Source organism: Homarus americanus, unplaced genomic scaffold (assembly GCF_018991925.1).
Source record: "Homarus americanus isolate GMGI-L3 unplaced genomic scaffold, GMGI_Hamer_2.0 scaffold34360, whole genome shotgun sequence".
NCBI classification, from domain to species: domain Eukaryota; kingdom Metazoa; phylum Arthropoda; class Malacostraca; order Decapoda; family Nephropidae; genus Homarus; species Homarus americanus.
Window position 1 is genome coordinate 10,816,335 of NW_024739403.1, and position 14,546 is coordinate 10,830,880.

The following is a 14,546-nucleotide window of genomic DNA, read 5'->3' on the forward strand; positions in this document are numbered from 1 at the left end:
GGGGATGACAGTGTCTGCGAATGCAATACATTAGGATGTAAATGTTTACATATATTTGTAGTTAGGTAATAAGCACCATTCTGGGGCGCAAATTCATTGTGTTGATTTTCTTGTTTTTGCTGTGCTCGTGTAAAGTGTATATAATTCCTCCTTTGAATTTTGGTTATAATTTACGTTCATACATGCTACTTATTGTTATGTAAGTTACTCGACATGAGTGCATTATGACCAGTTTTAATTTGAAAATCACCTGGATCACACTCCCAAGACTATGGTTATACATTTTACTAATGCATGTAGATTGACAGACTGGAGATATGCAACACCATAAAGAAGAATGAAACCTAATTATGTAGTGTACAGTTGTGAGTGTCACTTAACAATGTCGAGTTGGCAGTATACGGTAACCCTGTTTAACATAAAATTTAACTACTGAAGCTGTACCATATGCACTACTACCATACATATTTGGAATCTAAAGGTTTTAAGCTTTCCAATGATATATGATAACTTTAGTGACTCTTGGTGGTATCTTTAACCCCTGTTGGCCCACCGACTACAATAACTATCAACAATATCCACTATGATCACTTCACGCACCACATCCTTCCTCTACTATTACTACTACTAATAATAATCACAATATTATTATTATTATTATTATTATTATTATTATTATTATTATTATTATTATTATTATTATTATTATTATTATTGTTAATGTTGTTGTCCTAAGGCAACAACTTTATTTTCATGTGTGTTGATTTACCAGGATTGTTTGCGCGAGGTATCATGCAGTCTGGCACACTGCTTAGCCCCTGGGCAACAGGGGGATATTTTCGGGAGGTAGCGGAGTACACCGGAACACTCTTCAACTGCCCATCACACCAGGGAGTACCTAGTGATCAACATAGCAGTTTTCTCCTCAAATGTCTCCAAAGTATTGATGTTCAGAATTTGACCCTTTCATTAATGGATCATATTGTAAGTTTTTTTTTTTAATGCAAAGTCTTTAACATAATAAAATGAGACTAATACAGTTGTCCTATTCGTTTTCAAAATATAAGTTATTTTAACGAGCTTTTTAATTTCAAGGAACTTAACATAAAATACCAATTAAAGATTATTAAATCTGAGACTGATTGCTACAATTTTCAATTAATTATGACAAGAAAATTTTAAAATAAACATATATCTTTTCAGAAGATTAATTGTTAACACAGCTGTATGTTAGTAGCCAAAGTTTCCCCCGTGTTTTTAGCCAAATTTTGTCCCCCCTCCCCCCCCTGCATTAGTACCCAAGGTTTGTCTTCATGTGTTAGTAGCCAAAGTTTGTCCCCATGTGTTAGTAGCCAAAGTTTGTCCCCATGTGTTAATAGCCAAAGTTTGTCCCCATGTGTTAGTAGCCAAAGTTTGTCCCCATGTGTTAGTAGCCAAAGTTTGTCCCCATGTGTTAGTAGCCAAAGTCTGTCCCCATGTGTTAGTAGCCAAAGTTTGTCCCCATGTGTTGGTAGCCAAAGCTTCTCCCCATGTGTTAGTAGCCAAAGTTTATCCCCTAACATTAGTAGCAAAAATGTACTCAAATTTTATCCTCGGTGTTTGCAGCCAAACTTTGTCTCCTGCATTAGTCTGCCCCCGACTCTAGTAGCCAGAGTTTGTACCTCTTCAATTATTAGCCGAACTTTGCCTCCCATGGCGTTGTTAGCTAAAGTTCGACCCCAGTGTCAGTAGCCAAAGTTTCGCCCCTTTGTTAGTAGCTAAATTTTGCCCCTTGCATTACTTGAAGTTTGCCCTCGGCGTTGTTAGCCAAAGCTTGCCCCCTGTATTAGCAGTTAATTTTGATGACCGTTGGATCAGTCTTACCACTGGATCAGTCTTATGTGCAAACCCCCCACACACACACATACGCAGTTTAGAGATTGGGAGACAGTCATCAAGAATGCATCTCTCTATCGCTCTCTGGATATGAGCTCACAGCTACAGCTGTGTCCAAAGGTATATTGTGTATCATAGTATTACCACTAATAAACTAAAAACACAACAGTGTTTCTGATAAAAAAATTATCACATAAACACCGTTAACATGCACATAAGTGACTATCTAAAAAAATGGTTAGTTATAGCACTCCCTCCATTAGTAGCCAAAATTTGCCCCCTCTTTTAGCAGCCAAAGTGTACTACTCCCTGTTACTAGCCAAAATTTGCCCCTTCATTAGTAGCCAAAGTTCCCCCTACATTAGAAGCCAATGTTTGCCCTTGAATTAATAGCCAAAATTTGCCTTCCCCCATTATATATTTTCTGGATCCATCTTTGATAATCCTAGGTTTAATTTTTGTTTTACTTGCAGCATTTCAACTTCAACCCCGTGCTGCTGGGCCCGCGGGTGGATGGTGACTTCCTTCCCTCTGAGCCTGAAGTGCTCATGAAAAAGGGAAAGCACAAGTTCACTGACGTCATATCAGGAGTTAACGCTGATGAAGGAGGACTGTTTGCATTCCGTAAGTACTGTTTAGAAAAAAATACTATTTATTACACCTTTAATTCTAAATTGTTTCAATTATTTTTAAAACTGCAGCAGAGATAATTAATAAGTAACAAAATTATACACATGTGACTAGACTAACAAGACGTATACCTTTCTCCTCACATTAAAAAATTGTCGAGCTAGAAGTTGGGAATTCCATTCACTCAATATTTGTGTGTAGGTCCGCAGGTTACACAGTCAATAAACTGTGAGAATGAAATGTACTGTTAGTAAAATCTGCCCAGAAATGTTGAAGTCTATAAACATATTACACATTATTACTAAAAAAAATGTAGAAAACATGAAAAAATTATATTGTTAAGAACCCATCGATTATACTTAGCCAAATCACTCCTCTGCGCCCAACACAATCCACTCCCAATATTTCGTATAACATCTAAACTCTAAAACTTTTAAGAAATACAAAATAATTCACTTCTCACATATTGTTGATAAACAGACACTGGATAAAGCACACCGAATGCCAAGCCTTGGTAAAAAAGGAGGAAGTGCAGCTGGCACTCCACTCGACAGCCTTCACTTTACCAGCTGTAAAATTAGGTACCAATTCACAGGTTGGTGGACTGGGAGTGCCCCACTACTAATGGGAGAAATATTGTTGAAAATAGCCGTGTCATATATATATATATATATATATATATATATATATATATATATATATATATATATATATATATATATATATATATATATATATATATATATATATATATATACAGTATTACCCCGCTTTACGCGGTTTCACTTAACGCGATTTCTCATATACGCGGTGCCTCGCCAGAACCGAACTTTCACTTAACGCGGTTCATCTACTCATATACGCGGTGAAGTATAATATATTTTTTTTTATTTAGCTCATAAAATTCATACAAATTACCCGGCCAGAATATAATTTACATTGCTGGAATTCTTACAATATGATGATCATTTTGAATATAAACATCATAGATTTTGCATTAGACATACAAATTTTAGATATAATGTTTACTCTGAGTAAATATGTTATCTTTTGTGCAAAATATATGACATTTATATTCAAAATATTCCTGGTCTTACAAGGAATCCAGCAATGTCAATTATATTATCCTAACTTTAGTTTGAGGTATTATTTATTACTAAAAAGGTAAATATTCTGGTTTTCCCACACATCTGGTAGGGAGGGTTGGTGGGGGGTGGGGGGGAGGAAGGGACCGACCGACCATCTGGCACGTGTGAAGAATATATATTTTTTTTTTATTAACTGAAGATATTTGTTTTAGCTCATAAAATTCATACAAATTACCCGGCCAGAATATAATTTACATTGCTGGAATTCTTACAATTTGATGATCATTTTGAATATAAACATCATAGATTTTGCATTAGACATACAAATTTTAGATATAATGTTTACTCTGAGTAAATATGTTATCTTTTGTGCAAAATATATGACATTTATATTCAAAATATTCCTGGTCTTACAAGGAATCCAGCAATGTCAATTATATTATCCTAACTTTAATCTGAGTTATTATTTATTACTAAAAATGTAAATTACTATTTTCTCCCAAAGCTTCTCTGGTAGGGAGGGTGGTGGGTGGGGGGGAGGGTTGGGACGGACCGACCATCTGGCGCGGTTGGAAGAGGGGGGGAGGCAAGGTGGGGTACTTTGATTGACAGATAGTGTCGTGAAGAATATTTTTTTTTTTTTATTAACTGAAGATATTTGTTTTAGCTCATAAAATTCATACAAATTACCCGGCCAGAATATAATTTACATTGCTGGAATTCTTACAATTTGATGATCATTTTGAATATAAACATCATAGATTTTGCATTAGACATACAAATTTTAGATATAATGTTTACTCTGAGTAAATATGTTATCTTTTGTGCAAAATATATGACATTTATATTCAAAATATTCCTGGTCTTACAAGGAATCCAGCAATGTCAATTATATTATCCTAACTTTAGTTTGAGGTATTATTTATTAAAATCTAGTGGTTTTCCCCCAAAAATTTCTCTGAGAGGGAAGAGCCAGCAGTGTAGTGTGAGAAGAGAGGGAGGGAGTCGAGTCCATTATTTGAATGGACATTAAATTGGCGACTGTATTTCTCTGTTTCTCTTAAGTATTAATTGTGTGCATGTACCATCATAAAATTAAGATGTTATTTTTACTAGAACATAGTTGTGTGTGGTCAAAAAGTGGAGTTTGGGGGTCGGGCCAGTCTCTATTGGAATTAATCCCATATGTTCTGTTGTTCACCTAACGCTGTTTTCACTTAACGCTTTACCCTGTGGGTTCAATTGACCGCGCTAAGCGGGGTACAACTGTATATATATAAATATATATATATATATATATATATATATATATATATATATATATATATATATATATATATATATATATATATATATATATATATATATATATATATATATATATATATATATATATATATACTGGTGTTAGTAATATTTATGGTCTCAATAATTGACCTGGGACAGTTATATTCCCGATAACTCATCTGCAAGAATCATTTGCGCATACAGTTAGGATGAGTTTACCAGGCTTACACCATTGGTATTCAAGACAAATGTCGGGTGGCTACACTCTAAAACTGCTGCATGGCTCAGTGCTCGAGAGCTCACTCTCCCATGACTGGTTTCCTCAGCAGCAGTAACGACACATACTGTACAGTGCCTGATAGACGAGGAAGGAGCGGTAAAAAGTCAGCTCTCTTCTCTCGTACATCACGTTATGTACGCAATGGTACCACAACAAGAACTTACGTACACTGTACGTAAGTTCTTGTTGTGGTACAGTCACCCAAAACAGTCCTGTCGCGAACCATGAACCCCGAGATTCAGACTCTTGAATCCCAAGCATTTATGGACAGAATAATGTATCTGTGTCTACTGCTTCGGGTTCACGAGTCTGAATCTCGGGGTTGGTGGTTCGCGACAGGACTTTTTTGGGTGACTGTACATATTCATTGGACTCGGTTACAGTATACAGTAGGCTATGAGAATCAGTGTCAGGATTCACACAATTTCTTAGGAAAACTTCCAATCTAATCAGTGTTTCAGTTTCTAATGAATCATGTAAATTACAAACAGTGCAGAGGATGGCCGTTGCATTTCAGAGCATTGAGAGTTGACATGTTTCTTTCAAATGATTAATGACTTTCTTAAGTACAAAACTGATAAAAATTTTAATACAGTTATCATGCTCTCTGATGACTGTGAATCAAAATGATTCTCGCTCCCATTGCAAACTCTATCATTCGACTTGCTTACAATTTTATTACAAATAAATACAGTTGACACTTTCAACATTACTCACAATTGATCTTGAATGTTTCAGATAAAAGTAGGGATACATATCTTTCGATAACACATACACATCCATTCCTAATTTTAAATACACATACATAAACATAGGATTTTCTTGAGGTACTAGAGTGGACTGTAGGGAAAATGGACATCTCATTGGGGGGACTCAAAAAATAAGTTATAGCTACATGTTTTATTGGCTATTGAGCGTAATATGAATCATCTGATTTTATGTTCACTAACATGTATGACAGTGGTCAGTACACACTATGCCTATAGACTTTTGGTATAACTGTTGAGCATTCATTAAATATATTTGTGTTTTTTTAACGATGTTCACTAAGCACTTCGCTTCAATGATGAGCATTGACGGAACATCAATTGCATCTTGAATACACATTAAATCACAACCTTTGACCTTAGGCGTAAATAAAGACCGTACATACTAAGATATATGTTCCCTTTGGAGCTCAAAAAAAATATTGAAAATGGCCTGTTGGGTAAGTAAGTGTGGAAGTTCTACATTCACTTACATTTTAGATTCCCAAGTAAGTGCTTCTTTAAAAAATAAATTCAATATGGTCGCCTACATTTACTATTTTCTGCTCCCTGATGAGCGCATTTTGTACTGTAATACTGCATAATTTGACTGTTCTAAAATATAGCCTAAACGCCAAACAGATTGTTGGCAACAAATTTTATTCCATTGATCCACATGTTAACAAATAAAAAAAAAAAATGCCGAGCAGTTTAAAGCAGGTCCTAAATGTGTACATATGCTGCCGGACTATCCCGAGGATCACGCCACACAGAGAGGGTGCATTGACAATGCTGATTGTACCAGTTGGAAGTGAAAGAGGCTGTACATTGTTTATTTGGTCGACTGAGCAAGACAGCAAGGCAGTAATGAATATTATAAAATTGGACTTAAACCTCATTGTACAATTTAGAAAGGCTATCTATGATGCAAACGCATAACTATTAAATAAACCAAGTAATATGATGGACCTGTATTTGCAGCACTCTATGCCTCTGAAGCACTGCAGTCAGACCTCTTGAGTGACTTCCCCAAGTTTGGTCCAGCATCACTCGACATCCTTCAAGACGATACTGATCAACCCGTAAAACTCGCCAACAAGATCTTTACTTACTATGCTGGAGGCGTTAATATCGACATAGAAAATGTTGACAACGTCTGTAAGGTTAGGCTCACTAATGATTGTCATTGACTGCTATGGTGTAACTTACTTTAATTTGTTTAGGAATTGTGGAACAAATATGGTCAACAATTATTCACTTAATGTCATACAGCTAACTCTTAAATGAAAAAGTGATAAACAGAATGAATAAACTTGTCATGTAACAAAAGGGGTCCATAATAAAGATATATTATTATTTTTAAAGTTGTTATCTGTCTTGGTTTAAGAGAGGAAGCCAATTCAGTACTTGGATATTTTGATTCTTCATTCATTAAATGTTTGATATTATTTTGTTCTATTATATTTTGTATATAATCTACAATTATTACTTTCACTGTAAATTCAAATGTAATCCTTTTCTATATAAATCAATGTACAGTGTTTGCACATCACCACTAGTTTTATGACCAATAATCCCCTTCAAGGTACAGCCAACTGCAGAAATTCGTTCCGAACCAACCAGGTGATCTGGTAACACTGTATAGGAATTAGTTGACACATAATATGCTTTAAATGGCTAGTTATTTAAGACTTATGATCGAGATTGTCTAAGAGCACTTATATTTTATGTACCCAAATATTTATCATTAATGTATAAAATGTGGGAAACAAATGTTATGGAAAAATATATGACTGCTCCAGGATGATTCACAACTGGGGATCTAAACATATGTGATTATTCTGACTGCTGATGCCAACGAGTATTTTTCATGTTTAATGACACATTCATTATCAAGCATTTTCAGCAACTTATCAACTTGAATTATGTTAAAGATAAATACAGTATACTAATGAGGACACATATAGCACAACAAGAAAAAAATTGGCAACTCAGCACATTTTAGTCATGTTAGTCATGGGTTCAATCACAGCCCTCTCTTTATCCCAACAGTTCAGGAGTGAAGGCTTAGAATTATATGCATTACGAAAGATTTAAATATAATTTGTTAACGCTCATAGGAGCGTTATTAGTTTGTTGCTGGAGAAATAAACCCTCAACGTTGACGCTTACCATATAATTCGGTCAAAACCTGTTAAAGAACATTTCTCATATAACAAATGCTGTTATCTCAGGACACATATTATGAAATACAATCAATATACAGTACATAGCCTGTTAACATCTTAAATATAACTCGCATGTTATAACTATTGATACAGGAGACAATTGGTATAATATGATCAAATTGCAGTACACAAATATACTTATTAAAGTTATTTAGAGTTTCTTAGCAGATTCTAATACTTCACGATCACTCACGTTTTAGGGTCTAGTGGTCTGAACCAACGTGTTGTCTGTCCTGTAGAAATCAGTAGACTACCCTCGAGGGCAATCTCAGCCCGGAGGCGAGGGCCATATGTTTTCGTATTGAAACACCTCAGCAGATTGGTCAGCAAATTCGTTGTCAACACTATATCTCATATCTCATCCCCTCTCTCTCTCTCTCTCTCTCTCGCCTAGTTTATCTTATTATGGTTATCCCTCTCTCTCTCTTCTAGCTTATCTTACTGTGGCGGTAACATAATTTAATAACAAAAGTTTACCATAATAAGTGTGGAGGTTACATATGATAAATTAAATCTAGAGAAAAAAGAATAAACATAATCCTTAATAAATAACCACTGTTGGCACCGTGTATAAACAATAAACCACCTTACAACACAATAATTGATTGTCACTGAAGGTTCCAATTGTTCCCTGAAGAAGGCAGTGATGGGTAGGGAAACACCGGGGAACACTGAAGTCCATTTATTAACGGATAGGAGAGATACAAGTAGTGAGCGGCGTGCGCATGAAGTGCCATGCACGACCCACGGAATCAGACTGAGGCTGCGTTGCCATATGGCAGTCATGGGGCAATGTTGCCACATAACACGTGCATTGTTGCCACGTAATTACATACATAGATGCTACTCGGCACAGTAGCTTATATACAAGGTTGTTACTCGGCACAGTAGCTTAGATACATAACCTACAGTCACCATGACTAATAATAAAGCAGCACTGAATATATTACTCAACTAAACCTTATTTGAAAAGGTTTCCACCACTGACAAACTGAGGCGTCCTCCTACTCCCAAGGCCAGCCAATGACTGATAAAGCTCCACATTTCATGGGACTACAAACCTACCACTAATATTAAACAACTCCCACATTAAGCTGCAAAAATACCTACATACATACAGAATTTTTTTTAGGTATCAAGTACCAGCCCTGCTCACACATCATTATACAAAAATATTCTATTTACATAAGTTTAGGGTAACATGCCTGAAAATATTTAAATATGCACAACGCAATGCACCACTGTACATAAGTCATGCATAACACCCCCCCCCCCTTAAAATAAAACCCGTAGGGTTTTACATTGGCAACACAGTTATTAGAGCTGCTTAATATGGCATAGACAGGGTATCAGCAATAATGTTATCCTCACCCTTGATATGTCTAATATCAATATTATACAGTTGAAGTGCCAAACACCAGCAAGTTAAATGTTGGTTTTTGTTTTTCATGCAAGTAATAAATTGCAAGGGGTTGTGGATGCTACATACAATGATTTTCTGGCTGCTGTTCCCAAGGTATACATCAAATTTATCTAGCGCCATTAACAATGAAGCTGCTTCTTTCTCAATGGTAGAGTAATTTTTTTGATGAGGCTTAAATTTAGTAGACTTGTTCCAGGTGCAAAACATCAATATTACCTGCTTGCAATAAAACTGCTCCAACTGCTACGTCACTCGCATCTACTTGTAAAACAAATGGGTTGTCAAAGTTTGGTCCCCTTAATACTGGCTTAGACATCAAAATTGCCTTAATTTTCTCAAATGCCTCTTGACAACTTTCTGTCCACGCAAAATTCCTTTTAAGACTAACTAAATCTGTTAATGATTTAGCAACATCAGAAAAGTTAGGGCAGAATCTCCTGTAATACCCTGCCATACCCAAAAAGTGTTGGACTGCCTTACGGTTTGTGAGTATGGGCAAGGTATCAATGGCCTTAACTTTAGCCTGGACTGGGACCACTGTCCCATAACCAATCTCATGTCCCCAAAATAATAGTTTGGCATGGCCAAACTCACTCCTAACGAAGTTAACAGTGAGCCGAGCACTATTAAGAGGACTGAACAGACAACGAAATGACTCAATATGCTCACTCCATATGGAAGAGAACACAACTACGTCGTCAAGATATGCTCCGACACCATCCAAACCATTAATGACAACTGACATCAAACGTTGGAAAGTTGGAGGGCGTTACGCATACCAAATGGCAGAACGGTATGCTGATACAAGCCATAAGGGGTTATTATTAAGGTGGTAACAAATGCCGAATATATGCGTCTCGCCCGCTCTGACTAGGGTACCTGAACACAAGGTTCAGCCAAATTATTATCACTCAAGAACTGCACCTCGTCATTCAGAATTTCGATTTTCTGGGGAGACATGCGGTAGGGTATTTGTTTCACTGGGTCTGCGTCGTCCACCAACACAACACCATGGATCACCACTGGGCTAGGTTGCGGCACATCACTAAATATGGGCTGGAATTCCTGTAGGAGACACATTGCATCGCTCCTCTGGTCCTGTAGTAGATGGCACAATTTAGAAGAAGGATCACTTAACACAACAGAATTGTTCAGTTTGATATCGGCTTTCAACTCCCCAAAGTCATGCTTATGTAACCCATCCTCCTCCACTCCATCTCGTGTCACAGTATTGCACACCACCTTATTCGGTCTAACACAATAGGGTGGCTATGACATAGTTAACATCTCCTACCTTACTCAAAACTTCAAAGAAACCCTGATTCTTAGCTCGTAGAGGAAACTTCCTAATGGGCAAGAACAAAAGCACATTATCCCCAACATTGAATTTTCTATCTTCTGCAGTTTCACCTTGGGCTTCCTTCATTTTACACCTTGCAAATTCCTGTACATAGTTCAACCTTTCCTTCGTCTTAACAGCATACTCATTTACAGTGCTTGATTCATCTTCTTCTATCCAGTTCTCGTGCAATAGTTTCAAGGGACCATGGACATCTCGGCCAAATATCAGTTCACTGGTGAGAATCCCAAACTAGACTGTGTGTGTGTAGTACATCTGATAGCATACACTAGATATAATATAAACCAAGATATAATATAATATAAACCAAGGTATAATATAATATAAACCAAGTACCCACACAGGTATAGGTTTTAAAGGTGCAGGTGACAATACTTGATTGGGCTTACTAGCACCACTGTACATACGCCATGCATAACAATATGAAGCTGCAGGAAATGTAATTTTTAGGCATATCTATCAACTCCTCTTACACTGTTATTAGTTCACCTGCCTCACACCATACAGGTTGGCTAGTAACGAATTTCTGATATTGACTGTTCTGTACAGTACATATACAATTGTATTATATAGTAATTATACTTTTCATTCCTTTTTTTTCTTCTCCAATCCAGATGTTTGGTGATCGTCACTTCAACATGGCTCACGACATGACTGCTCTCTCCTATTCTAAAAATGTAGAACCACATAGCAAGACTTTCTTATATGAACTCAACCACAGAGGCCAGCGGTCATTTGGAGACTTTTACAACACAAACGTTGGGCAGGATTGTAAGTTACAAAAGAGGTTCTAAGTTACACATAGTACATAAACATGATGCTAATTCCCGGTAATCAGTCAATCAATCAGAGTAGAGTAGCGTCCTCATATCTTGGGGTTGACGACCACAGTCCCCCCCGTTATCTGGCTGTGTAAAGGACTGGGACTTAGGGATAGAAATCCCTTACCAGACCAATCAGGATCTTAATAAAGGAAAGTCAAGGACCATGATTTTCTGAGGAATAACAAACAACCGTTTGAGATTGACATCTCTTTACTATAAAAAATATAACAAAACTCTGACACCACTCAACAAACATCAAATAACAATTACGGGAGTCAAACAATTAAGGCAGTTAACAGTTAAAGGAGTCAAACAATTAATGGAAGCAAACAATTAAAGGGAGCAAACAATTAATGGGAGTCAGCAATTAATAGAATCAAACAATTAATGGGAGTCAACAACTGATAGAATCAAACAATGAACAGATATTTCCTATGGCAGTGGCCCTGGGGGAAGGTTCTGGATCACGGTGATCCACACTCAGGGTAGGGAAGCGTCCATTCAACTCCACACTCGAGCGACAGCGGCCGATGTCTTGAAATGGCAGGAGAACACCGGGGCACAGATGAACTGACGGTCGTGGTATGCGGTAGTGGTAGATGACCAGAGAATTGACAGTCGATAGGTGAAGGTCTGGGAAAACAGCCCACGAGTCCAGGACCTATGATGAGATCACAGCCAGAATTTGACGAACAGCGGGGCAGCTAGATAGTGACTGTATGACGGCTGGGGTGAATCTGCCGGTGACACAGGTAGCTGCTGCCGTTCTCACCTCTGTACAACCCCCCCCCCAAGTGTTGGTCGCACCAGCAAACGAGAGAGTTAGCAGCGGTAACGAGCAGGAAGATCGTTTCCGCCCTAACACAGCTCCCCCAACAAAAATCTACTGTAAGGTAGATTAAAACTTAAGATTAGTACACAAAGCATAATCATCTTACAACAAATGCTTAAATGCATTTATCAAAATAAAGAAGGGTCACATAAAAGAATAGGTGGAAACTTGATGTCCAAAACGTAAGGCCGTATCAAGGAACTGCACGTGGGGTGCACTTCAGTCCAGGTTTAAGTTTGGGCCTATTTCCATTCGTTGAGTATTCTTCTATCTCGTCAGGTGTTATCAGCAACTGGCAACAGAGATCATCGGAGTCTGGCGCCCGAACTTCACAGGAACTCTTGCAGGGTAGTGCCTCGACTAACTCCAGCTTGGGAACGTCGTCAAGGACACGGGCAATGTGGGTCCTGCAATTATATTGCCTTAACAAATTAGTTTGGTGTAATTTAGGTGTCTTAGAGGAAGGGGGTGAGAACGGTCCAACAAAATCTATGGCTACCCGAGAAGATGGTTCTGCAATGGCGGGTTAGGGTTCAAGTGGAACAGGACGGACTCTACCCTTGGCGGACATACGCGGGCACTGATCACAACTCCTACAAAAAGCTCTAATATCCGCTCCCATACCTGGCCAGTAAAACTGATCAGCAACCTTCCTATAAGTTTTCCTACGAGAACAGTGACTTACTAGAGGGCTCTTGTGAGCTACAGAGAGAATGTTACTACGACAAACAGCAGGGACAACAAGTAAAACCCGACCTACTTTGGCTGGTTGCTTGGATGACACACAAGACCTGTGTAACACCCCATTAATAGAAACAAACTTATAAACCGACCCATCTCTCACCTGATCCTCCTCCCCGGAAGTCACCTTCTCCCTTACCCGCTTCAGAGTGGCACACGAGTCTTGAAGCTTGGCGAACTCCTTGGGCGTCACAGTCAGTGGCATCAAATTCGTCAGAATCAGGGGATGCCGCCGTTTCACCTTCGCCAACCTTTTCTCCACAGCTTGGACCCTTGCTGGAGGTGTGGTGGCGTGTGAGGGTTGCGAGGAGGCGTCGGCAGCAGGTGGCGTGGGGACTGGTGCTGGTGGCGTGGGGACTAGTGCTGGTGGCGAGGAGACTGGTGCTGGTGGCGAGGAGAGTTTTAAAGGTTCCGGGTCGTTAGGGTCACGAACACCGGGAACATTACCAATGAGGACACTAGCAAATTTAATGGGAGCTCTTACCACATTAGACCAACCAGTGAAATATGGGCAATGCAGGTAACACCTAACAACAGGGAACTGGTCAACACGACCTAAATAATCGGAGATACTAACCTTCGGGCAGCTGGAAATGTCAGCGTCAGGCAGGGCTTCCTCAGAGACAATAATGCACGAGCAACCAGTGTCCCTGATGAAAGTAGATGCCCTAGACCCATTTACTGTTCCACTGACACAATAACGGGGGCAGCTCCTGTCTTCCAAACAGAATCCGACCTTGTTGCTGGGCTGATGAGTGTCAGCAGTCTTGAAGGCGAGGGGATTCCTGGGACAGCGAGAACGAATGTGCCCTTCTTCTCCGCAGCTGTGACACCGCAAGGCTGGTGAACTACTCCTGTGTACTCCTGAGGATGGTTCCTCAGAGGACAGAGGCTTCGCAATCTTCACTACAGGAGGGGAAGACTTAGGGTAAGCGTTGCGAGCAGACACCCAGTTGTCGGCAAGATGAACAGCTTCTCCAAGCGTTGCTGGCTGGTGTTCTTTGATAAAAATTCTCAAGTCTGGAGGTAGAGAAGACAAAAACTGATCTAATATCATGAAGTTAGAGAGAGACTCAAAGGTTTCTTCAACCTCTGATGTCTCCAGCCATTGTTGAAACAAACGACCCAGGTGAATCGAAAACTGCTGGTACGTTTCTTCTGCTCTAATCTTCGTTCTGCGGAAATCAACACGATAACCATCAGAAGTCTTGTTAAATCCTTGCAAGAGAGCT

At 38.7% G+C, this 14,546-nt stretch overlaps 1 protein-coding gene across 1 annotated transcript in view; it reads left to right on the forward strand.

Annotated features, from left to right (window-relative positions):
- The window catches only part of LOC121874640 (juvenile hormone esterase-like), a 214,271-nt gene that overhangs the window by 129,910 nt on the left and 69,815 nt on the right, over positions 1–14,546 (forward strand). The window contains exons 6-9 of the mRNA XM_042378868.1: positions 773–984; positions 2,349–2,499; positions 6,888–7,069; positions 11,532–11,688. Coding sequence (XP_042234802.1) covers positions 773–984; positions 2,349–2,499; positions 6,888–7,069; positions 11,532–11,688 — 702 coding nt within the window. The remainder of the gene's footprint in view (positions 1–772; positions 985–2,348; positions 2,500–6,887; positions 7,070–11,531; positions 11,689–14,546) is intronic.